The sequence below is a fragment of the Balaenoptera ricei genome, chromosome 17 (genome assembly GCF_028023285.1).
Source record: "Balaenoptera ricei isolate mBalRic1 chromosome 17, mBalRic1.hap2, whole genome shotgun sequence".
Lineage (NCBI taxonomy): Eukaryota > Metazoa > Chordata > Mammalia > Artiodactyla > Balaenopteridae > Balaenoptera > Balaenoptera ricei.
In genome coordinates, this window is record NC_082655.1 from 37,387,623 (window position 1) to 37,414,911 (window position 27,289).

General features: G+C 33.4%; 1 protein-coding gene across 11 annotated transcripts in view; it reads right to left on the reverse strand.

The window, feature by feature from the left end:
- VPS13B (vacuolar protein sorting 13 homolog B) overlaps nucleotides 1–27,289 on the reverse strand; it is a 766,991-nt gene that overhangs the window by 398,267 nt on the left and 341,435 nt on the right. For all 11 annotated transcript variants that reach the window (XM_059902238.1, XM_059902239.1, XM_059902241.1 and 8 more), the window contains exons 22-23: nucleotides 22,966–23,093; nucleotides 12,131–12,365 (exon numbers count right to left, since the gene is read on the reverse strand). In XM_059902238.1, coding sequence (XP_059758221.1) covers nucleotides 12,131–12,365; nucleotides 22,966–23,093 — 363 coding nt within the window. The remainder of the gene's footprint in view (nucleotides 1–12,130; nucleotides 12,366–22,965; nucleotides 23,094–27,289) is intronic.

Here is a 27,289-nt window from a genome sequence, read left to right on the forward strand (position 1 = left end):
TAAACAAAATGAGAAATGAAAGAGGAGAAATTAAAACCTATATCACAGAGATTAAAAAATCATAATAGAACACTACGAACAATTATATGCCAACAAATTGTACAAGCTAGAAGAAACAGATAAATTTCTAGGAACATACAATCTTCCAAGACAGAATCAGAAAGAAATAGACAATCTGAACAAACTGATCACTAGTATGAAATTGAATCAGTAATCAAAAAACTCCCAGCAAACAAAAGTCCAGGAGGTTCTGCCAGTGCAAGGCAGGCCACAAAAACTAGAGGCACTGCTGCCATGGTCAAAAAGAGGTCACCTTATCTGGAGTAGTGAACAACAACCACACCCAGAAGTCTTGTCGTTGAAATGATGATCTCAGTAATGGTTGAACAGGAAGGGCCAACAGCTCTACTAGCCTGAGATTGTGAATGTGATTGGAGAAAGCATATTCTTGACTGACGTGGCACACAAGCACAGTGGATGCAGAAGAATTGAGTTATCTGGACACTCCTAAACAACCTTGAGACTACACATATGTATAGAGGACATGTGGAAGGGCTCAGAGGAAAGTAAAAGTTTGGCAGGTATGAGAATGGCCAGAACACTGAATACACAATCCTAACACATATAGAGATCTATCTATTAGTAGAGGACAAAAGCCTTATTTGAGAACTACCCCTGTTCAATTTTGGCTGACCATTAAGATAAGAAGACATAAGGGTGATACCTAAAAAGCCAGGGTTAAAAATAAAACCAAGAATAATAAGAACAGAACAAAACTGAGCTGAGACATCAGTGGTCACACAGTTAGGAAGAAACAGATTTAGCCCAAGGAAGTTACTTTACAAAGAAGCAAACTAGCATAAAAGAACAATAACTTTCCAGGGAAAAAGAAGAATACATAAGCACACACCTAAAATTCTCAATATTTTAAAAATTTTAGACAAACACAGAAATAGGAAAGTGCACCCTATTTCAGGAAAACAACCACAGTCAATAAAAACTGTCTCTATGTGCCAACAGATGTTGCATGAAGCATAACAAAAGACAACAATGTAGCTACTATAAATGTGTTCAAAGAACTAGAGAAAAAGATTTTTTAAAATTCAAGGAAAGTATCAAAACAATGAATCAATAATCTCATAAGGAGAAAGAAAATACAAAAAAGAACCAAATCAAAATTTTATTTTATTTTATTTATTTATTTTTATACAGCACTTATTAGTTATCTATTTTATACAAATTAGTGTATATATGTCAATCCCAATCCAAATCAAAATTTAAAGTAGAAAAGTACAATGACTGAAATGAATAATTCAGTAGAGAAGCTCAATAGCAGATTCATGCTGGCAGAAGAAAAAAACAATCAATGAACCTAAATACAGATCAATAGAAATTATCCATTCTGACTAGGGAAGAAAACCAAAAGGAGACCAGGAAAAACAGATAATCCCCAAATGACTGCCTCTGGGAGGGAGAAGAATGTCCATGCTAAAGAAATGTACTTGGGGATCGTGTTCAAGTCTATTCAAGTAAGCATTCAACATCTCCCATTATATACAAACACATAAGGACAGCCAATGTTATCAGGATCTTCAGGATCTAGAAAAACAGGCAGGGCACTTGGGGTCATTGAGGTAGCCAGGGAGATCAGTCAGACCAAGAGTTGTCCAGAGTCCAGAGACAGTGGTCTCCCCAGGATGCAGGCACCACTCTCACTCAATCTGCCATGTAAAGGTCTGTACCATGAGCCCTTCCTTGTTGGCCTAACAGAGGAGCAGCATCAGCCATCCAACAAATCCAAGACATGACCCTATTGGCAAGGAGAGCATCTAGGAAGGCAAAGCCATCATGTCCTTGAATCAAAGCCTAAATAAACTCTTAGGATTTGGCTTAAGTCGCAGCTTTCCTTAGAAGCTAGAGGTGTGAGTGTTTCAATCCCCCACTGCCCTGTGGAATCTAATGCAGTGCCCCCACCCCCCACCAACCCCACTTCTGGCATGGTGTAGATACACTTTCTGTACCTGTGCATTCTGCTGCCAGGTGAGTAAAACTCCAAGATTGGAACAATAAGCGTGTTAATACCACATACTGTCCTTAGAAGTCTTGTGGCATTAATGGAAGGGACAGGCACAATGGTGGACATGAGATTACCCCTCCCAGAACCTCCTCCACATTGGCCTGTATGGGAACCAGCCCAGCATATCTGTATTCCACAGAATGCCCCAGAGGGGGTCTACCTTTGCATCTCTCTCCTGCCTGCATAGCACACTGATCTTTAACATTTTCAGTAACTCAGAGACATCTCTGGGACTTTCACATAGCTCCTGTCAACATGTCGGGCCATTAACTATAAACTTGATTTTGATGCCTTGCTTTTCAAGAATAATTACCCTGTACCTAAAATGTTAGCCTATTTACTGCTTGTGCAAAAACACAACAATAAAATCAATGTTCTACAATTCCTGAAAGTAAAAAAAAAAAAAAAAAAGTATCCATCCTGAAAAACAAGAAAAATATATTGAAGAAAAAATTAACAGAGCCTCAGAGAGCTGAAGCGTACTAACCTAAAATGGAAGGCCCAGAGAAGAGAAGAAAGAAAACAGCACAAAAATATTTGAAGAAATAATGGCTGAAAAATCTCCAAATTGATGAATAACATTAGTACATACATCCAAGCAGCTCAACCAAGCTCAAACAGGGTGAATACTGAAACATAAATACCTATAGATATTATAGTCCAATTGTTGAAAACTACAGAACAAGAGAAATTCTTAAAAGGAGCAAAAGAAAAATAACATCACGTATAGCCACAACTACTGAAACCCGCGTGCCTAGAGCCCATGCTCCACAACAAGAGAAGCCACCACAATGAGAAGCCCGCGCGCCACAACGAAGAGTAGACGCCGCTCGCCACAACTAGAGAAAGCCCGTGCACAGCAACAAAGACCCAACACAGCCAAAAATAAATAAATAAATAAATTTAAAAAATAATAATAATCACTTCTTTATTAAAAAAAAAGTGGTCATCATCAAGTGATTTTTTATTTTCTCCTGTATATGTTACTTGCTTTCCAAATTTCCTTAAATGAGGGCATTATGCTAAGTTAGATAAATCAGAGAAAGACAACTACTGTATATCACTTGTACATGAAATCTAAAAAAGCTGAACTCAGACAAATAAAAGAATGGTGGTTACCAGGGGCTGGAGGGTAAGGATATTGGAGAGATATTGCTAAAGAGTGCAAACTTGCAACTATAAGATTTGAAGATCTAATGCACAGCATAGTGATTTTCAGTCAACAATACTATATTACACACTTCAAAGTTCCTAAGAGACTAGATATTAAACGTTCTCACCACAAAAAAAGAAATGATAATTATGTGACCTGATAGAAATGTTAGCTAACACCACAGTGGTAATCATATTGCAATATATGTGTATCAAATCAGCATGCTGTACACCTTAAACTTACAAAATTTTATATGTCAACTGTATCTGAATTTAAAAATTCCCATTAATTAGAATGCCACCTTGGTATCATTTAAAAACCATATTTTTAAGATCTTAAGGCAATGTAAATTATATAGTTTATTTTTAAAAGGTGAGCAGGATATTAGATCTGCCATATTGGTTTTTGTTTTTAAAATAGGTGTTTGTGTGGGAGGGTGGAAAATGCAAAATTGATTAACAGGAAATAAATAAAGTAAGGTTCCTTGTCCAGCCTTTAAAAGTCATAGAACCCAGAGGTAAACAAATGATTGAGCAGGATAAATGTGAGCTACTGAGAAGAGAACAATGTCTGTAGCAATTATATTAAATATGTTTAGGCAGTTCAACAGCTTAACTTCATTTATTATACATGTATGATGGCTTCCAAGAAATTTATTTAAAAACAACACCATCAAGAACAAATCTAAAGCTCTTTTCTGAGCTTCCTCTTTTACTCAGGCAATCTCATTTACATACGGTTTAAGAATTAAAGTCAAAGACACTGAGTAAAGCTGGGGGAAAAAACTACTGCAATAGTACATCATCATCTTTCAGAACAAGTGGAAATTATGATTATCAAACTATGATATTTTAAAAATATCTATACTGTAACAATACATATGAACAACTAAGGTGACCAGAATTACACGGAAAAAATAGCCCTCATGTTTTTCATAGATGCTCAACAATTTTCACATCAGTTTCTATTAAAACTCACTAAATCCAACAATAGCAGAGTTTTAATTTATAAATGATCTTTATATTCCAACTCTGTCAAAATATTTTATTAAAGTCACAGGCAACTCTTTCAAAAAAGGAAAAACAAACCTTGGCTAGGCAAAGGGTAGAAACCCATCTGCTCAGAGGTGTGAGCTAGATGTAGCAAATTACATCTGCAAGCCTCACTGCAAATACTCTCTAATGAAATTCAAGATGTTGATTTTGACCCACACACCCTACACAGATTGGATCTGGCCATATTAGCGATCATCTCTCCCTTCCCATGGCAACTGAAATCAGATGACACATTTCAACAAAGAGTTCCTCATTTTGAACTTTGAAGTCCAAGTTCAGTATAGAAGAAGGCTCAAATCTATAAAATGAGAACCCTTTTGTTCATCATATTGATCATCTTTGTAATGCTAAAGGGTTTTTTTTTTCATTTTGTTCATACCATATTGACTAGATCACTGTATTTTGAATCTAAACAACTAGATTCAAAAATTAAGGTTTTAATAGAAATTTAGAACTCCAGAATGATAACCAAACAACACCAAAGACAAAGAGCAAGAGAAAAATAACTTCACAGGAGTTATGAATCCAAGCTAAAAATAAAAGATAAAGAAAGTTTTAACTGAAAACACGGTCTTCATAACCACCAAAGTCAAATGGTGAAATATCAAAATTTTAACTAAAAATTCAAAGTTGTTTCCTACAGTAGAATACAGACAATGAATCATTAAGCTCCATTTTTGCTTAAATTATCCTGACTTGGTTTCTGTTGTGTACAACCAAAGGATATCAAGGTATATATACATCTAAATACCATCTCTCTTTTCCGTCTCTCTCAAATATGTTTTTAAAGACACTGGAAATTTGTTATATTAATTTTTCACTTTCAGTTTAGTCCTTAAGGCACCATCATCTGACATGCATTAACACTATTCCTCTGAAAGTATGGTGATAAGAGAAACCAATCACCCAAAATTGTCAAATCCCTTTCACACCTTTTAGTCCTCATCTTATTGGGCATCTCCGCTACATTTAAATGACTAGATCGTGTGTCTTCCATGATACTACTGCCTCATGGGTTTTTCCGTACTTACCTTACTCACAGTTTTCAACATAGATTATTTTTTTTTCCTTTTCAGCCAGTGAACATTAGTGTTTCCCCCTTTTTCTGTCTGGATTATACTTATTTGTCTCTACGTAAGTGATTTCAGGTGATCACATCTTTTTTCAAGGTTTTCCCTGCTATCACATTGTGTATCTCTAACAGTGATTCCTCTTTTGAGCTCTAGACCCATATATGCAACAGCTTATTAGATACATTTACCTGAATGTCCCACAAACACTCTACAGTATGTGCCAACTTAAATTCATCCTTCCTATCTTCCACACCCAAAACTAAACCTCTTTCTTTATTTGTAATCATAATATTAACCATATAAACGTCTACACAGACATCCAAGCTAGGAACCATGGAGTTATTCTACACATTTACTTCTCTTTCACTATCTATAACTAATCCAGTCACAAAGTTTTGCCAGTTTTTTTGTTAAATATTTCTCTATTCTTTCCCATTTTCTCCATCCCTATCACCACCATTCTGGGTCTGACAGTCATGTTTCCAGACAACTATATAGCTAGATGCAATATCTAATCTCCTTGCCTCCAATTTTCCTATCTTCCCCTGAGCCCATGCCCTCTCAGACTTTCACCAAATCCATCATCTACAATTATCAAAAAACATTTACTGAACAAAAATGAGTTGAACACAAAACAATAATAGTATTGGAGAAGCAGACTAGAAAGAAGCACAATCGGAAGGTGGTATAGATTTAGGTACATTGTATATCTGGTTGATCATGAATGATTAAAAATATTTATCTACATTCTGAAACCGGCAAAATGACATTGAGAGAGAAAAAAAGCATTATAAATCAAAATGAGGATGAGAACAGGAGAGGACAAAACAGCAGATAAGTAATATCACGAAATTTTTAAACATATAAATATAACAGATAAATAGCAAGTGACTGAGGCCCAGAGAGATAAACCATAAAGGATCAATCTGATTCATGACAACCATCCTTCAACAGGTTCCAATACTCAAATATGTTTGAAAAAGAGAATGCGGAATGACACTGAAACCAGGAGGACTAGTTGAAAACTGAAAGTGAACAGAGACCTCCAGATTCTTTCTCAATCTATGCACAGGTATAAAGATAAAGAGTAAACTACTTTTTACATGTATGCATCAAAGGGTTATACTCAAATATTTTTACAAACAACATTTAAAATGAAGAAAAAATATATACTTATGGTCTTTCACAAGTTAATATCTACGGTTTTTTTAATGCCTGAAGAAGTTTTAAATATCTTGAAATAATCTCCTTTCCTCAAAGTAGGTTTGGCCAATGAGAATAACCAGGTGGTTAAAAAACTGAAACCTAAAGTAAAATTTAGGTTTCAATGTTGATTATATAGTCACTCTATAGTCTCCTAGGGAGTATGAAAAATAGACTTTAGAAGTTTCTATTTGATTCTAGTGCTCTCCATCTGGTATATGATATTTTTAAAAGTTGAAAATAAACTAAGATTCTAACTCAGTTCTAGAAAAAAAATCAGAGAATATAATAACATCTTATGATTTAAAGATGGAGACTTCTGTAGTTCTTAAGACATTCATAATATATTGGAAAAACAAGATAAGAATAAAACAATTTATCAAATGAAAAGGACAAACAGTTGAAGTTGGCAGGAGCGCTGCAGGAGTAAGAGGGATTTGAAATGAGTATTGAAGAGATAACAAATAGTACGGTAGTACACATCAGTCCTTTCATAAAATCCATTAAGGGGGTGCTATAATATTGTCATAACATCTTTAACCTCACTGGGGGATTCTATTTCCAGAAACAATGGTAGATTTCATTCCCTGAATGACCCTTACACTAAAAACAAATGAAAATGATGAATGTATTTATAAAATGTTTATATGTAACACATACTAAGATTAAAACTTATATTTGTTTACACACACAAACACGCACATGCACACACACAATATCTCCTTAAAATCATTAATGAGTTTCTCCAAAAAGTAAAGATTATTAATGCCAGGGAATGAGAGAAGCCAGAAACTCAGAGGTAAACAAAACAAATCGCTTGAGGCATTTCAAAACGTGAAATTGAACATCCTTGTTCACAGGTAAGGCTGATTAAAGACAAAGCCCTAGGCCAATTAGTACTGTAGAACTTAACAGGACACAAGGCTTGTATGCAAATGGCTACGATACTAATGTTAGGGTAAACTAGAAATAAAACTGCCCCATTTTTCTGCTCTCTACATGACCCAACTAAAACTCTACCAGAAAACTGAACTTTGAACAGAGTAAGAAAAATACTGATAACCACAGCCAATCCTGTAAGTTCTAACTCAAATATTTAGTATATGAGTGGCATAAAAACCTCTAACAAGGAATTTAGTTGCAAGTGTTCCTGAACTGGTAATACTCCCAATGTATCAGAAGTAAATTCAAGTATGTATAGGAGGAATCTTTCGGCTACTCTTCAAAAAATTTCTATAGACAAATTTCCAAAGAAAAAAAATAACCTCTCTCCCTATAAAAACGAACAAAGAATGCACAAGGAATACTAGGCATAGTAGAGAAGAGTCGGCAGGAATTAGACAATAATATAAAATAAATGATTCATGTATCAAGAAACACAAGGAAGCCTTGAAAATTATGAATAAAAAGGAGTTTTAAAAATCAATCAAAATGAAAAAAATATCATAAGTAAAAATTTAAATTTAATAAAGTGCTATAACGTTCAGAAACAGGTAAATTAATTTATGGTTTTAGATGTCAAGATGCAGTTTGAATCTGAAGAAAGAGAGGCTCGCAAGGAACTAGAGAAGATCTCCTGGGTGCTGGTAATATTTTTGATCTTGATTCAGATGTAGGCAACAGGGGTAGGTTTATTATAAAACGTATCAAGCTGTGAACTAAGAGTTGTGCAGTTTTCTATATGATATATTTGAATTCTATAAAAGTTTATTCAAAAAATTCAATGAATAACTGTTTAACAGCATATTAGACCCAGCTTTAAAAAATTAATGAAATGGAGGATCAGATTAAAGAAATTACTGAGAATGCAGGTCAGCAAGTCAAAGAGAAAAAATATAAAAGTACAAAGAAGAGACAAGAATAATACAGTAAAAATGTGAAAAATTCTAAAATATATGTAAGAAAGAATGAGGCACAGGCAGTATCTGAAGAGATTATGCCAGAAAACTTGCAGAACTCATAAAAGACACCAACACTAAAACTTTAAAACACAAAGACTTAAAAAATTCTGAAAGCTGCCAGAGAGGAAGGACAAAATACCTTCAAAGAAACACAAACTGCAAGTGGACATTGCAGATAAATATTTTCATTGTCAATAGGACAATGAAAAGCAAGAGTCAGCCCAACGTAATTTTTAATGGGTCAGACAAAAATAACTACCAACAAAGAAATTATATATCCAGCAATATATCTTTCAAAAAGGAGGGCAAAATAAAGACATTTTCAAACAAACAAAATTAAGTTTGCTAACAACATATCATCACAAAAAGGCAAAAGGAAAATGATCTGAGATAGAATAAAGGACTGAATTGTAAGAAGGAATGTCTAGTAAGGCACTAGTATAGGAGTCCACAAACATGGCCCATGACCAAATCTGACTATCAGATTTTGTAAATAAAGTTTCATAGAAACACAGTCATGTCAGTTCATTGACATATTGCCTACGGCTGCTCTGCACTCCAAAGCAGAGTTGAGTAGTTGCAACAAGACCACGTAACTGGTAAAACTGAAAACGTTTACTATCTGGCTCCTTACTAAATAAATTTTCCAAACCCTGTCCTGATTATATATATGCAATAAATATAAGCAATTATTTTTTTTAAGTGATAACCCATTAATCCAGAGAGGATGATTGAATTAAAGTAGTTTAACACCTGTGTGTTGTTCAGGAGCAGAGTAAATAACTTGATTTAATGCCTAATTTAATAAATTAAATATGCAGCTTAATATTTCTAGGACCAGAGTTGACTTTGAGGAAAGGGTGTTAATTTCTAAGACTGAAAGAAAAAATAGTTAAGGAATAATTTCCAATCTAGTAGGAGAAAAAAGGAATTAAAATAACATATATTACAGTATAAAGGAAAAAAACTGTTATTTAAACAACTAAATAAATTCAAACAAGATAGTGAACAGATAACAGGAGAAATGGAGGATGGGAGAAAATATTTGCAAATCACATATCTAATAAGGGTCTAGTATCAGAATATATAAATAACTCTTACAACTCAACAATAAAGAGACAAATAACCCAACTAAAAAGTGGGCAAAGGATTTGAAAAGGGACTTCCCTGGTGGTCCAGTGGGTAAGACTCCGTGCTCCCAATGCAGGGGGCCCGGGTTTGATCCCTGGTCAGGGAACTAGATCCTGCATACATGCTGCAACTAAGAAGTCCACATGCCACAACTAAGAGTTCGCATGCTGCCACTAAAGAGTCTGCATGCCTCAAGTAAGAAGACTGCATGCCGCAACTGAAAATCTCGCATGCCACAACGAAGATCCCACGTGCCGCAACTAAGACCCAGTGCAGCCAAAATAAATTTTAAAATATTTTTTAAAAAAAGAAAGGATTTGAATAGAAGAAGAAAATACAGAACAAGATCTACAAATGGCCACTGAGCACATGAAAAGATGCTCAACATCATTAGACATTTTGGAAATGAAAATCAAAACCACTAGATACCACTTCCCACCCCCTGAGAAGGCTAGAATCAATAAGACAATAACAAGACAATAATAATAAGTGGTGACACAGATATGGATAAATTAATATTGTAAATCAACTATACTTCCACATGAAAATATGTGAATAAATTAGAACCTTCATTCATTGATGTGGGATTGTAAAATGGCACAGATATTTTGAAAAACAGTCTGTCAATTCCTCAAAAGCTAAGCACAGTTACCAAATGACCCAACAATTCTACTATATATATCTAATAGAAATTAAAACATATGTCCATGCAAAACAGTGTACAAGAATGATCATAGCAGCATTATTCAAAATAGCCAAAAAGTGGAAACAACACAAATGTCCATCAAGTAATCAATGAATAAATAAAATGTGGTATATCCATAAAATGAATTATTCAGCCATAAAAAGGAATGAAGACATACATGCTATAACAATGGTTCTATGAAAGAAGTGAAAGATGGCTTCTTTCACGTACCACTTATAATGGTACGTGAAAGAAGCCAGTCACAAAAGACCACAAATTTTGTTATTTCATTCATATGAAATGTCTAGAAGAAGCAAATTCATAGGGATAGAAAGACAAGTGGTTCATAGGGCCTGGGGGGAAGGGAGAAAGAGGAGTAAGTGCTAATGATATACCAATTCTTTTTAGGGTGATAAAACTCTTCTAAAATTTTATGGTGATGGTTGCATAAAAATTGTAAATACACTAAAAATCATCTAACTGTATACTTTAAAAGGAAGAATTTTACAATATGTGAATTTTATCAGTGAGTTTTAACAAAAAGTCAAGGTACAAATCATTTTAATCTTACAAAAATTATTCCAGAGTTAAAATTTTTAAAAAAAGGAGGAAGCACTCCCAGCTCACTTTATGAGCTTTATGAGCTCACTTCACTCTAGCATATCTTTGATATGACATGTAATAGCTATTGTGATAATAAGGAATTCCCTATAACCAAAAACAAATAACAAAGAACGGCTATGTCCAATATGCTAGAGAAATTATCAAGACAAAGAGCACTTAAGAAGAACTCTAAAGAAGTTCCTTCTAACTCTCACAATTCTATGATTTTATGATAATGGTATTCATATCATTAAGTACCAACATTAATTTCTGCCAGTAAAATCATGCTTACTTTTGATAAACCTACGAAAACTAGATTTCAGTGGAAATTTCAATAGAGAAAAGGAGAGAGAAATCGACATTAAGTCAAAATCAAAAATTGCAGACTGTACCTGCTTTTCAATAACAGTACTGTGGTAATCTGAACGATATCAGGATTCAGACACTTACATCCTAATAATATGAACAAGGTGTTGACCTATTTAGCACTGTCAAAAAATTTGAGGCTTGTTATTAAAATATAGATTCACATTATTTACTTTGTGACTCAAAACTTTTCCAGGTTCACACAGTTTGAAATGAATACATCAAAGTTCAAAAGGGTATGAACCTGCAACTGAAAACACTGCAACATCAGAAATCAAGTATTTACTGAAGAAAGATCCATGGCTCCAATCATCACACAATTATCTATTTTATTTAAATAAATGAGTAATCTAGAAATATATCATGCTTGCTGTAAATAATGTATTCATTTGATTATGTATTTATGATACATCCATTCGTAAGTCTAGTGGCTTAAATTAAAATCAACCTACTTATAATTCTTAGTTCAGCCTAATGCAAACATCTGAAACCAACTTTCTTCTCAAGTTAATTTTGTCTATGTTTAGCATTTCAGTGATTATACTGTATTCTATATGATCTTTTGTAGATAGTCTCCATATATATATATATATATATATATATATATATATGTGTGTGTGTATATATATATATAGTCTCCATATATATAAAAGGTGTGGCTATCAATAAACATCATCACTTAGTTCATTCACTTTGTATATCTCTCTTTATAGATCCACTTTGTAGATCACTTAGTTCATTTCCATGCAGTTCTTTCAATGAGAAGACTGATTCAGAAATGCACTGGCATTAAAAAAAAAAAAAGCAGTAAAACTAAAAATATCAGTATAAAATATAATAACCATAGGATAATAACCATAGGAAGACTTTTTTAAAAAAGTACCTTCTTCAAGGATGGGTCGTGGGATGACAAAAGGAATCTCCTGCAGAGGTTCCATATACTTGTGGCCAGCACTAACAATTTTTATTTGAGGCAAACAGAGAACAAGTGTTCCTGGCATGCTGGTTTGTCCATGGTACCAACTTCTTACTGTTCCAGGAATGTCACCAGATACAATTGTACTTGGGGAAGGCAAGCTATCACTTGGGATGAACACACAACAAGATTGTACTTCAAGCTAGAAAAGAAAAGCAGAATCAAAATATTTGGATCAGACTAAATTTTAGAGTAAATGTATCCTCAAACATCTAATATCTTTACCAGAATACACAGGCAAGCCAAAAAAAAGAAAATGCCCCATACTTATGTCTTTATGAGTTACTTTCACTAAAGAATACAACAAACACTTGAAAAGGTATTGTTTCTTGCTATAAATTTGATCAAAAGAGCACAGTGACATGAAATGAAAACATATCTGCCTTTCCACAGTTCTTTCCAAGAAACATGATTGAGTTAGAAAATGTGCTGGCAAAAAAAGGTGAGAAAATCCTCCTTTTTTTGCAGTTCATTACATTTTGTTAACACCAGCTAAGGCCTTAGAACGGACTAGCATTTTATTACTCTTACTTTAAAAAATAAAAAACCACAAACAGCTATTTCTATGTGAATTTCTCCCTTACTTCACATACTGAAATTTAAGAAAAGAATATTTTAAATGTTCGGATTACATCTCTAGACAAACATTAAAGGAGAACATGTTTATAACATATAGTAATGAAGAAAATTCAGGAGACTTAAAAATCAGAGTGCTATTCCCTACTTTTATCATACTTCAACTTATTACCTAAATTATGATTTCATGTGAAATTTTTATGTTCCCCTATCCCCAGTGTAGTTACTTAGGTTGCCAGACCCTAACAGAGTTAAAGTAAGACTAAGCAAGACCAAATAAAAAATTGAATACATCATGAGTTTTTAATTCAAAAGCAATGTAAGTTAAAGCCTATTAGTCTTAGGTGACTCTCTTACAAGGTAATATTCTGTACCTGGTTAGTAAACTGCCCAAACAGCCTACCATACTTAAATTATTTTTAAGAAAATACAAAATAAAACCTTTAATTTTCTATAAAATATTTGGCTTACAAAGGTATTATCTAATAAAAACTAAAATTTGTTTGCTTGAAAAATGTTCGGATAGTCTAGCAACTTAAAATAACAAAGAGATCATATTTTATAAAACATAACTAAGAATAAAGTAATATACCTTCTCTTGGGGTTAATATATTCCTTAGTGAGAGCATGATATGTAACAGCACTGGAATTCCTTGATATGATAAATAATTTGCCAGTCTTACAAATTAAGTACACTTACTCATCTTCCCTTCAATATTTCTGTGCATATTTCTCCATGCACAGAAACTCAGTGAAGAAAAATATAAGTAAAATTTTGCAAAAAAAAAAGTACGTTGGTTCATGAAGTATGAGATTTTTTTAATTTTAGAATTTTATCTTGTAGCTTAGATAATTTAAGCATGTATATGGTTAAGTAGTTCATTGTCGATTTAAGATCACAACATTGTTAACTTCTGAAATAGAAGTGAATATTGTCTCAGATGTATTACATTTATGTTTTAAAATATAGAACAATGCATTAGTGATGTTAAAGTGCACAAGTTAAAGTGGCACACTGACAGCATATTCTCCTATATTAATTGTGGTTTTAAGGTCAAACAATGAAGGGTCAGTGTTTAACACTTTATGTTAGATTTTTTAAAATATTTATTTATTTATTTAATTTATTTGGCTGTGCCGGGTCTTAGTTGCGGCACGTGGGATCTTCATTGTGGCACGCGGGATCTTCATTGCAGCATGTGATATCTTTTAGTTGCGGCATACGAACTCTTAGTTGCGGCACGTGGGATCTAGTTCCCTGACCAGCAATTAAACCTGGGCCCCTTGCATTGGGAGTACGGAGGCTTAGCCACTGGACCACCAGGGAAGTCCCTGTGTTAGATATTGATGCTATGTTGAAAAATGCTTCCAACAATGTGAGATAATTAGTTTAATATGCCGCCGTACACAGATTTATACATAGATGTCCTGAGAAACAAATTTAAATTGTGCCAAAATCACAATATATTCCAAATTTCCACTAATTTGGAAATAAATTATTTAATCAAATTAAAACAACCCGAGCAATGCATACAGAATCAACAGTATGTTAGCCTGACATACATAACAACTGTAAAAAATAAACTTTCTAAAAAATGATGTATATTGTGGGGATTCTTTTAATGATAAGAACTAAAACATATACATAATCCAAATTGTTCAAACTTATTATAATGTTACATCTATTATGTATACTAAAGCTATCACATAAATCTTTTTACACTTTTAAAATAACTGTTAAACTGTATGTCTAAAATTGTGGTTTTAATGTAAAATGTTGAGTGATTTATATAAGTGAATACAAATCTGCAGCAGTAAATTTTGTATTAATGTAAGGATCTGACAATCCAAGGGAAAGAAAATGAAGTAATCTGCCAGTAAGAAGTCCTCAAACCGGGGGTCAGATCATGTTCATGGAAACCATCTGGTTGGGACCCTCTGAGCCACACCAAACACAAATGATCTTTTAAAAAAATATCCTATTCATTAATGCATCACAGCTGCACTGAGTGTTACTTCATTTTTCCATGGCAACATCCTTTCTGTTTCAAGGATCTTATTTCAGTTTTGGTAGCAACATGTTCTTTTGCCAATATTGAACACATTCATGTGTTAAAGTGAAGGGATTATTACAAATTCTTGAAGTAGAACCACCTCTATTTTGATTCCTATTAGGTCAAGGGCTACATATCTAAGTATCATATGCCGAGGATAAACCAATAAAGTAGAAATTATTCGGTATTATTTTAATAAATGAAATGATTGTCATGCATTTTTTCTTAAGTTCCAAGTTCCGTTTTTTCTGAAGTTTCAAGTGCTGTTTGAAAAGATATATGCCATTTGTACCCCCATCCTCCATAAGTAAGATTTGGTAAACTTTGATTTTTCTAATTTGTGTGCTCTATAACTGTGACCATAACTCAGTTAAAAAGAAGAGACTAAGACAGGTTTCATTTACACATTAACCTAATATAAGCATTTTAATTAGCCCACTGTCCATTATATGAATAACTTTATATAAATGTTTCAAAATGTCACACCATATTTTCTGCCCTTTTAAATAATGCTCCTATTTCCCAAATAACATGTTTTCCTTTCTTCAAAACTTGAAACTTGGACTTCCCTCGTGGCACAGTGGTTAAGAATCTGCCTGCCTATGCAGGGGACATAGGTTCGATTTCTGGTCCGGGAAGATACCACATGCTGCGGAGCAACTAAGCCTGTGCGCCACAACTACTGAGCCTGCGCTCTAGAGCCCGCGAGCCACAACTACTGAGCCCGCATGCCACAACTACTGAAGCCCACACACCTAGAGCCAATGCTCCACAACAAGAGAAGCCACCGCAATGAGAAGTCCGCACACCGCAACAAAGAGTAGCCCCCGCTCACCACAAGTAGAGAAAGCCCGTGCACAGCAACGAAGACCTAACGCAGCCATAAATAAATAAATAAATAAATTTATTCAAAAAAAAAAAAACCCTTGAAACTTTAGTGATAATTATAGTTAGAAAATTTCTACAGAATGAAATGTTCTCTGCATGAATGTATTTTACACCTCAGGAAACAGTTTCAAGTAAAAAATAAAAGTGAAGAAACATTGCAAGTTGTATTTTCATTCACTTTTTCTTTCTTTTATTCATGCATTCTTTAACATCCACCATTAACTGAGCTGGAAGTCAGGAAAACAGAGACAAAAGACTAGTCCCAGCATTTAAGAAACTTGAAACAAGAGGATTTTAAAATACTAATAGCCTTACATAATTTTCACTAGAGCATAATAAAGTCTATAATGTCAGACACTGTGCTTATTTTGTTCATGCTACAGTCTCAGTTCATAGTACAGCACCTAGCATATACTAGGTATTAAATAATTGTTAAATAAGTGAACACAATTATTTTTATTAGCACCAGATATTGATGTTAATTAAAATAATTGTTTAATGCATGCTGTTCATCATTTCATTTCACAGAGACACCTAGTAATTAATAAAATTGACTTGTCAGCCAGATGGGTTCATCTCCAGCTGTGGAACCTTTGACAAGTTATTTAGTCTCTCCGTGACTTCAGTTTCTTCATCTGTAAAGGGGGGAAATCAGCTTTGATATAAAGATGTAACATATTAACTGCCACCTAAATGTTCGCTAAATAAACAAAGCCAATGAACATACACTAAATATCTACTATACACTAGATCCATATATTAGTTCTCATGGATTTATAAAAGATGTTCACAATCCTTTTATTTTAAAATGCTGTTGCTTATGGTTTAGCTATCTATGCATACAGAGGCCAACAAAGTAAGTAGTATTATATCTGCACTATGAAACATAAATAAGCTACAGCCCAAATTGTTTTCTTATTCTATAAACTCTCAATACATTATGAAAATATTTGGAATATCTTCCCATTTCGTAGAAATCTAAATATACACAATTTAGGGCATTAGTTAAAAACCTCAAAAGTGCACCTTGTCTTCTTTTCCACAGTGAGTGTTACAAATCTCCACACTTTTCCCATAGATACTTGTCAAGGGAAGACATGAAAAAAATTCCTAGATTTGTATTCCAGACTTCCTCTTTCTAACAAACTACCAGGCAACTGCTGTCACTTTCTCAATGCCTATAAATAAAAATATAGCCCTGTGTGCAAATTTTAAGTATTAAAGGAAATAATTACTTTCATAATTAATGTGATTGACAACTGATGTGTCTAGCCTAAAATGTCTTATCTCATCCTGGAGATAAGCCAGGAAGTTCACTGGACTTGAGAACATTAAGTGTATCGTGCAATAACTGCATCACTGGTCATACGCTATATATAACTTTCTGGGAGAAAAAATTCAATTGCTCTAGGTTAACTGGCTTATGGTGCTTGAGAAACTTTGACATTCTCACCAAAATCTCACAGAATGTGGAAAGTCATTCCCTAAAAGGAATAAAAGGTTATTAGCAAAAAGAAGGAGATCAGGATGCTTTGTATGGAAAATAAAGTGTCCATTACACTATACTGTCCACAGTCAGAAGACTTCAGAAACTAAATAAAAACACCCAGGAAATGCCATAGGACAGCAACACGATCTTCAATGTAAAAGACAAAAAGACTTGAGTTTGGCAAAAACCAGGGTAATGTTCTCCTTTATTAGTGAATTCTAGGCCAGAGTACTTCTATTTTGTCAACCGCTTGCCATTGCCAATTATGTGGTTCTGGAATAAAAAATGTAATAGACAGGAGCTTTGCTGATGAGCAGACGGAGAAAAATTGCAAAAACAATGAGTTTATGCTAATATGTGGTGAAAAGGACCCCCCCAAACCAAATTCATATTAAAAAATTGTTCAGCACTACATTTAGCACTATAAAACAATCCAATAACAATTAAGTATGCAAGTTCTTTTTCCCACTGAAAAACAAATAGGTTATCACAAATATTGTTGATGTCTTAATGCAATGTACGTCTTTCTAAAATAAGTAAAAAAGTTCATGGGCTTAGCAAATATCAACTTTGGCTCCAAAATCAACTTTCCAGAAACTCTGATTCCAAGCACATTTACTTGCTCAAACTTTCATTAAAAGAATAATCCTTAGATGGCTTTAAGTTATGATGTTTTGTTTAATCTGATGACAACTTCAGGGTTTTCTTTTTTATACTTTGGCTCATAAAACGTCTTGGACAATGGACACAACTTTTTAAAAAACTCAGTTTTAGGGCCTAGATTTTGATCACTGAATCAGAATCTAGTTTTATTTTTGAACTTTTTCAGAATATATTAACATTCGGAAATGTATAATACAGGCCTGGGACTAGGAGTGAGGCAAGCAAGGTGCCTTGATCATTTTCAAAATAATCTATACAAATATATATAATTTAGTACTCCCATAATTAAATGTTAATTTATACACAATAAGCTTAGTCAACTGAGGAACAACAGACTAAACTGTGCACTTAAAAAAATGGTTAAGGTAAATGTTACATGTGTATTTTAGCCAAAATAAAAAATAAAAAAAAAAGAAAGAAGGAAAAAAAAGAGCAACATCAGTATCTTTACTTATAACTAATCCATAATGACATAAAAGATTAAGTTCATTGTTCGTGATAAAGCTAATGAAGGCACTGCATCATTACAAAACAAGCAAAAGAACCAAAAGAATTACATAAGAACATTAGAATTGGAAATATCTTAAACATTACTTAATCTAGCCATTTCATATTACAGATAAACAAAGTTAAGCCCAGAGTTAACATCCAGAATCTGATAGTGCTGAACAATGGCTCCTTGAAATTCTATACATCCTTGGCTTCCTTGAACTCTCTGACCTTTCCTTCTACATTTCTGATGATTCCTTTAGGGTTTGCTTCAAGGATACTTTCTCTTATACTGACTACTTTGGAAATGGTATTTGCTTGGCCCACTGCTCTTTCAACTTAACATACTTTTCTGAATTCTCCTAGTTATAACCATCTGTAGATGATTTCCAAAATTATATTTCTTCCTTAAACTCCAGATATGAATATTCAGTCTAAGAGATACCTGGATATCTCACAGGCATTTCAAATACATGTGTAAATTCAAACTCCCAATTTGCTGCTAACCTTGAAAAGCTGCTTCTCCTATCATGTAATGGCATCACTATCTACCCAGATCAGAACCTGGAATGCCAATTAAGACTCCCTCCTTTCTCTTATTCTCCAAATCCATAAGTCACTAGGTTCTGGTGACTTTACCTTAAGTCTCTCAGGGTTTGCTGTCTAACTTTCCCTATCATCTAGCGTTTTGAAACCATTGTTTAATATACTTTATCCATTTTTTGGTTGTTTCAGGCAGCAAGAGAAATCTGGTCCCTGTTACTTCATCCTGGGCAGAGGAGGCTGTTCGCCAGAATATCTTATGTTGCGGAATATTCATGTGTTTACTTATTGGCTTACAAATATCATAACAATCTCATATTGCTTGGAATCTTAAATTGGAAGATTTTCCTAGAGCCGTCAAATTATCAGGTAACCTAATACTAGCTTTCTTAGTCCCTGTTACAACGACTTCTCAAAACGATATCAAAAATGGGTAATTACACTAAATTAGTCCTTTTTTTTAATGGAATGGTTAAAGGGAATGAGGTTATTTTGGATACAATTACTTATATCATCATGAAATAATATTTAGAACCAAAGTAAACTTCAAACAGCTATATATTCTTTATAGCTATTATATTCTGGAGAATGCTATAAAGTCATCTAATTCTATAAATCAATAAATACTAATCTGAGAGAGTATCCAAATTCACCACGAACCTGGCAGAGCATGCCCTAGGTATCCTTTCAGTAAATGACATTTACCTTGACATCTCCATTTTTCTTTTTTGGATCATAAGAGTTTTCTAAGGGATCTAAGAGACACTCCCCACAAAATGCTTCATAGAATGGTTCTTTGCCTTTATACTGCTAGACCAACAGAACTGTTATATTTCTTTTGTCTCCTCAGCATCTAGCATGATCTATAGCAAATGTTAAGTGCTGAATGTGAGAATGAATGAAAGAAAAATGGAGGGAAAGAGCATTCTATAATGTATTACTAGGCAACTAGCTGTTTTAAAAAATAAACAAGTTTATACTAGGGTACTAAAAGGTTAACATGCTTATGATCGTTAAGTAAATACTTATATTCCAACAGAAATTTTTGGGAAATACAATGTTTAACAGAAAGGATATAAGGACTTCCATAAAGTGAAGTAGGACATATTAAAGAGCAATAGGGCCTTGGAGCCAATCCTCAAATTATATTCCACCTCTTCATCAACTCCAGAGCTACATTTCTGAGGAAAGTACAAGATAATTAATATTAAAAAGACACATAAAGTCCAAGAGATCTGTTACAGTCCCACTATAGTAGAACTTCTATTTCTATATATATATATTGCATATACATATTTCATACATATGAAATGAATACTATATAAGCTTATTTTGGTATCAAAGCACTTTCACTAGAATAGAGGAAGAAAACTGAGCAAAAAAAGAAAGGAGCTGTGTTGCCAGGAAAAGAAAGCTGTAGATGAGAGTCAAAAGAAAGCAAATTTTTGTAGTAGCATAGACATCAAAATTTAAGAGATATGTCCATGAAAATCTATTACACACTAAATAAGTCTCAGAAAAGACACAAAGAAAACATACCTTTCCTACCACAGTTTTTGGTCCCAGTTTAATGAAATCAAAATACAACTAACTTCTGAATACAACTGGCTTAAAGTACAGTGCTAACGAAAAAATGACATGTAAGGTAAAGTGCTAGAAAGAGATCTAATAATATTTGGATTATTCCTTTCTTCCATGAAATATTATTTGTGTCAAACTATAATTTAGAACCTCAGATTGAACTATAATCAGATGAGTTCACTGTTATTTATTTATATAATAATTATAGTAGAAATATGTGTTCAAAGTAGTTACTCGTCTTCTTAACTTACTAATCACTTTAGCATTTACATTTATTGACTTCTAAATACACCATAGATTACTCTCTCTAGAAGATTACAAAATAATACATAACAAGAGGATGGGTATTACTCATCAGGGAAAAAACATTTATTTTATTGGTGATTTAAATAGTAGAAACAGAATGTGTTAAAACAGTGCAATTAGAGGACCACATAAAGGTCAGTAAGGCATTATGTAGAAACACAAGAAATAAGAAAGACTTCTTAAGTTTATTTTTTTATGACCACAGACTGGAGTAAGCTAAGAATGCAGATTGAGGTTGACCAAATTGAGAAAAAGAATAAAACTGAGATACAGTTGCCCATGTACCATCCTCATTCCCATCAGTAATATATGTCCCTTGAGATTAAAGATCTTATCATAAGAGAAGCTACATATAATTAAGTGAATAAATATAAATAGTTACCAGGAGCAAAACCACACATGGTCTAGTTAGCTCTATCATGTGGCATGGGTAAATGTTTATACAAGGACTTAGTGATATACAATGGAAGAGATCATAAGGAGATAGTCTTTATTATAGATTAAAGAAAGTAACATTGAATATAAATGTTCAGCAATATCTTAAGAACACTGTCTGTTTTCTGCTTCTACAATCAATCTCAAACAATGTAAAGGCACTAAATGTTTCCTGCATTCATGTTGTCTCACCTTCCTATCTCACGCCACCACTGCATCAAAGGAACCTCTAGAGGAGGAACACAGGTAAGTCAACACGAGGAGTTATTAGGATAATATTAACAGCAAAGGCCTCATGCTGGCAGAGATTGGTAAGACATAGCTGATGTCTGTGAAAAAGTCAACAACAAAAGAATGACAAAAACACTTTCTCTCTCCCCCCTCTTCTCTTAATTTTATATAAGCAGCATGCTCAGAAAAGAGAGGCTGTAAAAGATTGTCAAAACCCAGGTTACTGGCTCTTGTATTAAATAGTATTTCAAATACAGATGACCCTTGAACAAAACAAGGATTAGGGTCACTGAACCCTCGCAGCAGAAAATCCAGATATAACTTTACAGTCCACCCTTTGTATTCACTGTTCTGAATCCACGGGTTCAACCAACCACGGACCAGGTAGTACTGAAGTATTGAAAAAAATCCACATATAAGTGGATCTGCACTGTTCAAACCCATGTTGTTCAAGGATCAACTGTAATCATATTTACATGATGATATTAGGGAACTGGAGATGTTTTTATATATATTTCTAAAAAGTGATTTAATAAGGTTTTGTTATAGTAATCAGACTATATTATAGCTATGCATAGGTGTTTGTATCACTTTTCTATTCTGCATAACAAATTACCACAAATGTAGCAGCTAAAAACAGCACATATTTATTATCTTGCAGTTTAGGTGGGTGAAGCATCCTGGTTTAATTTTAGAGATCATCTACCTTGTTCTTTCTTGTTCATAAGGTGGGAGCAACATTCTTTTGCAATTTTCTACATCTTAAACAGAAATGAAAGGCCCCAGTACTTAGATATTACTGTCTGGTACACATAAAATTCTATAAAGATGCCTCTGTTATCAGTCTTTCATATCTCATTTCAAAGAGGAAAAAAATCTATACAAAAACTGAAAAACTGTTGAGTTACCCTTACCTAATTCCTACAAAATGAGATAAGCATTTAATTGTGTATTTTCATCAGTTAAAACATGATCTGGAAGAAGTGTAATTCAGTAAGATTAAATTATGTGTACTTAAAAGTGAAAATAAGTGAGAAGAAAATTTAATAACAATAAAATAGATAGTTACAATTATCATTTTCATATTTGGTTTGTAATTAGGTAGGAAAAATAATTAGATAACCCTTTCATTTTAATTCCAACTAAGTTTTTTATTTCAGTACTGAGATAAGAATGTTATTGGTATATTGACCATTTAAAATATTTCAAATAATGCTTGAAAGAAACAAAAAGTAAAATGAATTTTTTTTTAATTCAAATAACATTTCAAAATTTGTGTAATTTTATAACTTTATCAGGAAGAGCATGTGTTTCATATCATTTTATTAATAATATGCAAAGTGTACCAATAGTTTTCATTTAAATTATGAAAATGAGATGGTATACATGAGTGTCACCAGTGAGAAAATTTTTACCAATATTAAAGGTACTAAAAATTAAAAAGAATCATAAAAATTAAAACCATGATATTCTAACTTTCATTTTACCTGCAGTGTGAGACCCTTTACTGCATTCCATACTACTCCAATAAACTCTTTCATTCTTTCTTCAGGACTTCTACAGCCTTCAGCTATATTCAGCATGGCTTTCACAGGAACTGACAATGGTCTGGATTCTAAGAATAAGAATAGCTAGAGTTATTCAACATAAATGTACCTTATAGTTTCACATAAACATACAGAAAATACTTCCAATATAATTTCTTTCCTTGTTTAAAATTAAAACTTCTATATGAGATTATAAAATATCATATTAGATCATTTTATCTTAAAGAATTACTGATTTTTACAATTATTCAATACCAAGCAAACCTAATCTGTTAAAACTCAAGAGAGTGTTGATGACTCTTGTCAGGGATTGATAACTGGGAGGTAGGTTTGTGGAGCAATGGTAATGTTCTATTTTTTTAATACATGGATGTGTTTACATTGTGAAAATTTATTAAACTGTAACCTAACAATCTGTTCGTTTCTCAGCATGAAGTTAATACATCAATAAAAATCTTACTTGATGAAAAAGAAAATTCAACTACAAAGCACTTGCTTCATCCAAAATTGATACAAAATGTATCTTCCCGTATGTGAATTTTCCTGATAACAAAAGCTTACTCATAGTATCTCTCCATTTTTTTCTTTTTTTCTTTTTTTTTGATGGTAACCAAAAGAAGCATTGATCACATAAAAGGCAGTTACATGTTATGAAAAATTTTGTTCATCTAAAATAAAGAACTTAGAGAACTTTGACAATTTTTATAATGTAAATTTCAGAAGTTAAATAATTATTTATAACAATATATTATATCTGGACAGATCCATATGTATTTATATATTTTAAGTTAATGCAAACATATAATTTATAGGTGCTATTTTAAATACCATAAAATAAATAAATCAGATCTTGCTTTTCAAGGCTTTTACTAAGTTAAGTTTGATGATCATAGGACGGTCTCCAAAGTAACTGCTACCATATCACGACTATGAGAATGACAATTGCTGTATCTAGGCATACTTTCCCCCTCCTCTCAATTTGGGTCACATATTTGCAGATTTACAATATCTTAACAGCATGGAGCATAAACCTTTTATTCTCATAATCCCACAGTCTACCACATTATACATATTAGAAATTCAAAAAATGTTTGTTTAAAAGAAACAAAAACAGTTTGAGAGAGACCCATGGAGCTGGAAGTAGAGCATTCTAGGCAGATGGAACAACAATGTGAAGGCCCAGGATGGGAGTGTACTTAGGATTTTCAAGCAACAGTATAAAAGCAAGGATGGCTAGAACAGAGTAAGAGAGAAGTGGGAGACAAGGTCAGAGCTATCAACAGAGACCAAACCATACAGGGCTTACATAGGCCATGGTAAGGAGGCTGGGTTTACTTCGAGGGAGCCAGAATATGAAGATGGATTCTAAATACATTCATGAAATTAATGGACATATTTTGAGAGAATTTCTCTAGCTACTGTGCAGAAAACTGTCTACATAGATCAAGTATTAAAACAGGAAGACAAGTTGTGAGAGATGGTAGTAGCAATGGAGGTAGGAAGAAACAGTGAATTCCTGTATCCATTTCCAAGATACAGCCAACACGATTTACTGATGGACTAGAAGTTCAGTAAGAGAGAAAAGCAAACCAAGGACGCCGCCAAGGCTGTACATCTGATCAAACGGAAGAATGGAGCTGCACGGGAGGAGAATCAAGAGGAAAAGAAATTTAGTTTTAGAACGGTCATGTTGAGGTTTTCATTACATGTTCAGATGAAGATATCCAAGTAGCATGTGGATAAACAACAACAAAAAATGGAAAAGAATATGAACAGATAATTCATAGAAAAATATAATTTAGCCAATAAACTTATTAAGAGAAGCTCAACTTTGCTAACAATGAAAAATTAAGGCAACAAACAGATATCCTTTTCAACTGTCATTTGGCAAACATTTTAAAGAGTTAGTTTGTATTTTTAAAAATCTGACATTATCTAAGCTCCTTGTTAGAATGTTTCGTATACAGGGAATATAAATAAGTATAGTCCACAGAGTGGAATTACAAGACAGGACATTTTGTATTTATCAAAATTTAAACATGCAAGTTTTTATAAAAAATAATCTCATTTCTAAGACCCTATGCTACAGAAATACTAAAACATATGAGACATGCATACCAACAATTTATAAAAATGTTTAGTATCAGCAGTATTATTTGAAACAGCGAAACAGAGGGAGGGAGGGAGGGGTAAGGGGAGAAAGAAAGTGCTAAGCAACTTATCTGTCCATCAAAAAGGAAATGGTTCAATTAACTTTGAAATACCTGTCATAAGGATGGTAATTCAATCATTTAAAAATGAGGAACAGTTAAACGTATGACAGAAATCATATTTTTGATATCTTATGAAGTGAAAAAAATATATATATATATGTGTGTAGTATAATCCAAATATGTTTTTAAAACAGTATGTGAGTTTGAGCATGTATTTGTCTATCTCATACATAGAAAGAGTTATAGAAGGGTAAAATACAAACCCTTGACAGAGGTTACCTCTGAGGACAGTATAAAATGGAATTGATGAGGGGTAAGGGGGAGGAGGTGTTTAACTTTTTACTGTATATTTCAGAATTAATGTTTTACAACAATGAATTACCTATTATAATTTTTAAAATAAAACACACTTTAATTTACTTTCCATTTACTTGGACTTCATTGTTATTCTTTTATATTTTAGCAGTTATGAGAAGAAAATGGCTACATAAACTTATTACAGAACTCTGCCAATTTAACTAATTTAAATGTAGATCAACCACATAAAAGCCTTCACACAGCTGTTTAGAGAAGCTTTATTCATAATCGCCAAAACTTGGAAGCAACCAAGATGTCCTTCAGTAGGTGAACTGCTAGAAAAAATATGGTACATCTAGAAAATGGAGTATTACACATCACTTAATAGAAATGAGCCATAAAAACACATGGAGGAAAGTTAAATGCATATTACTAAGTGAAAGAAGCCCATCTGAAAAGGCTGCATACTGTATGATTCCAAATATATGACATTCTGGAAAAGGCAAAACTATGGAGACAATAGTTAGGAAGGACAGAGGAGCAACAACAGGCAGAGCACAGAGAATTTTTAGGGCAGTGAAACTACTCTGTATGTCACTATGATGGAGGGTACATGTTATTATACATTTGTCCAAACTGAAGGAACGTATAACACCATGAGTGAACCCTAATGAAAACTATGGACTTTGAGTGATAATGATGGATCAATATAAATTCATCAATTATAACAATGTACCACCTTGGTGGGGGATTTTGATAATGAGGGTGACTATGCATGTGTAGGGGCAGGGAATATGTGAGAAATCTCTGAACCTTCCCCTCAATTTAAATGTGAGCCTAAAACTGCTCTAGAAAATAAATTCTATAAATATATATTTTTTAAATGCAGACAAATTTTTTTGTTTATTATTGGTTGCGTCGGGTCTTCATTGCAGCACGCGGGGTCTTCATTGCGGCATGAGGGCTTCTCTCTAGTTGTGGTATCAGGGTTTTCTCTCTCTAGTTGTGGCGCGTGGGGTCCAGAGAGTGTGGGCTCTGTAGTTTTCGGCACGTGGGATCTTCGCTGAGGCGCACGAGCTCAGTAGCTGCAGGATGCGGGCTTAGTTGCCCCGCGGCATGTGGGATCTTAGTTCTCTGACCAGGGATCGAACCCACATCCCCTACATTGGAAGGCGGATTCTTTACCACTGGACCACCAGGGGAGTCCCAAGACCAAATTTTAAAACTCTTTGAAACCATGGATACCAAAGGTTTCCACAAAAGTTGCTTATGGTCAAATTTTAAAATCTACTGATACAGAATATTAGTGTTGTATAAATAATGTTATCACAGTCTGAAAATAAGTCTATCTAATAAATGATAATATTATCAAGCAGATGGGGCACCATTACCTGATTGCTAAGTAATATTTCAAGTCACTATTAACCAAAAAAGCCACACGTTTATTGTAAATGCTGAATTTGCTGATAGAATGATTTAAGAAGTTAAAGGAGGTGCTGAAATCTATATGTGGCTTAAAAGTGCTTTCCAAAAAGCAATGAAAAACACAGTCAGTTTAAAATTCTCATTAAATAGCATGATCTGGCTATTAGAAGTGTAAAAGCACACTATTTTGGATATACTAATTTTCTTTTTTTTAAACATCTTTATTGGAGTATAATTGCTTTATAATGGTGTTTTAGTTTCTGCTTTATAACAAAGTGAATCAGTTATGCATATACATATATCCCCATATCTCCTCCCTCTTGCATCTC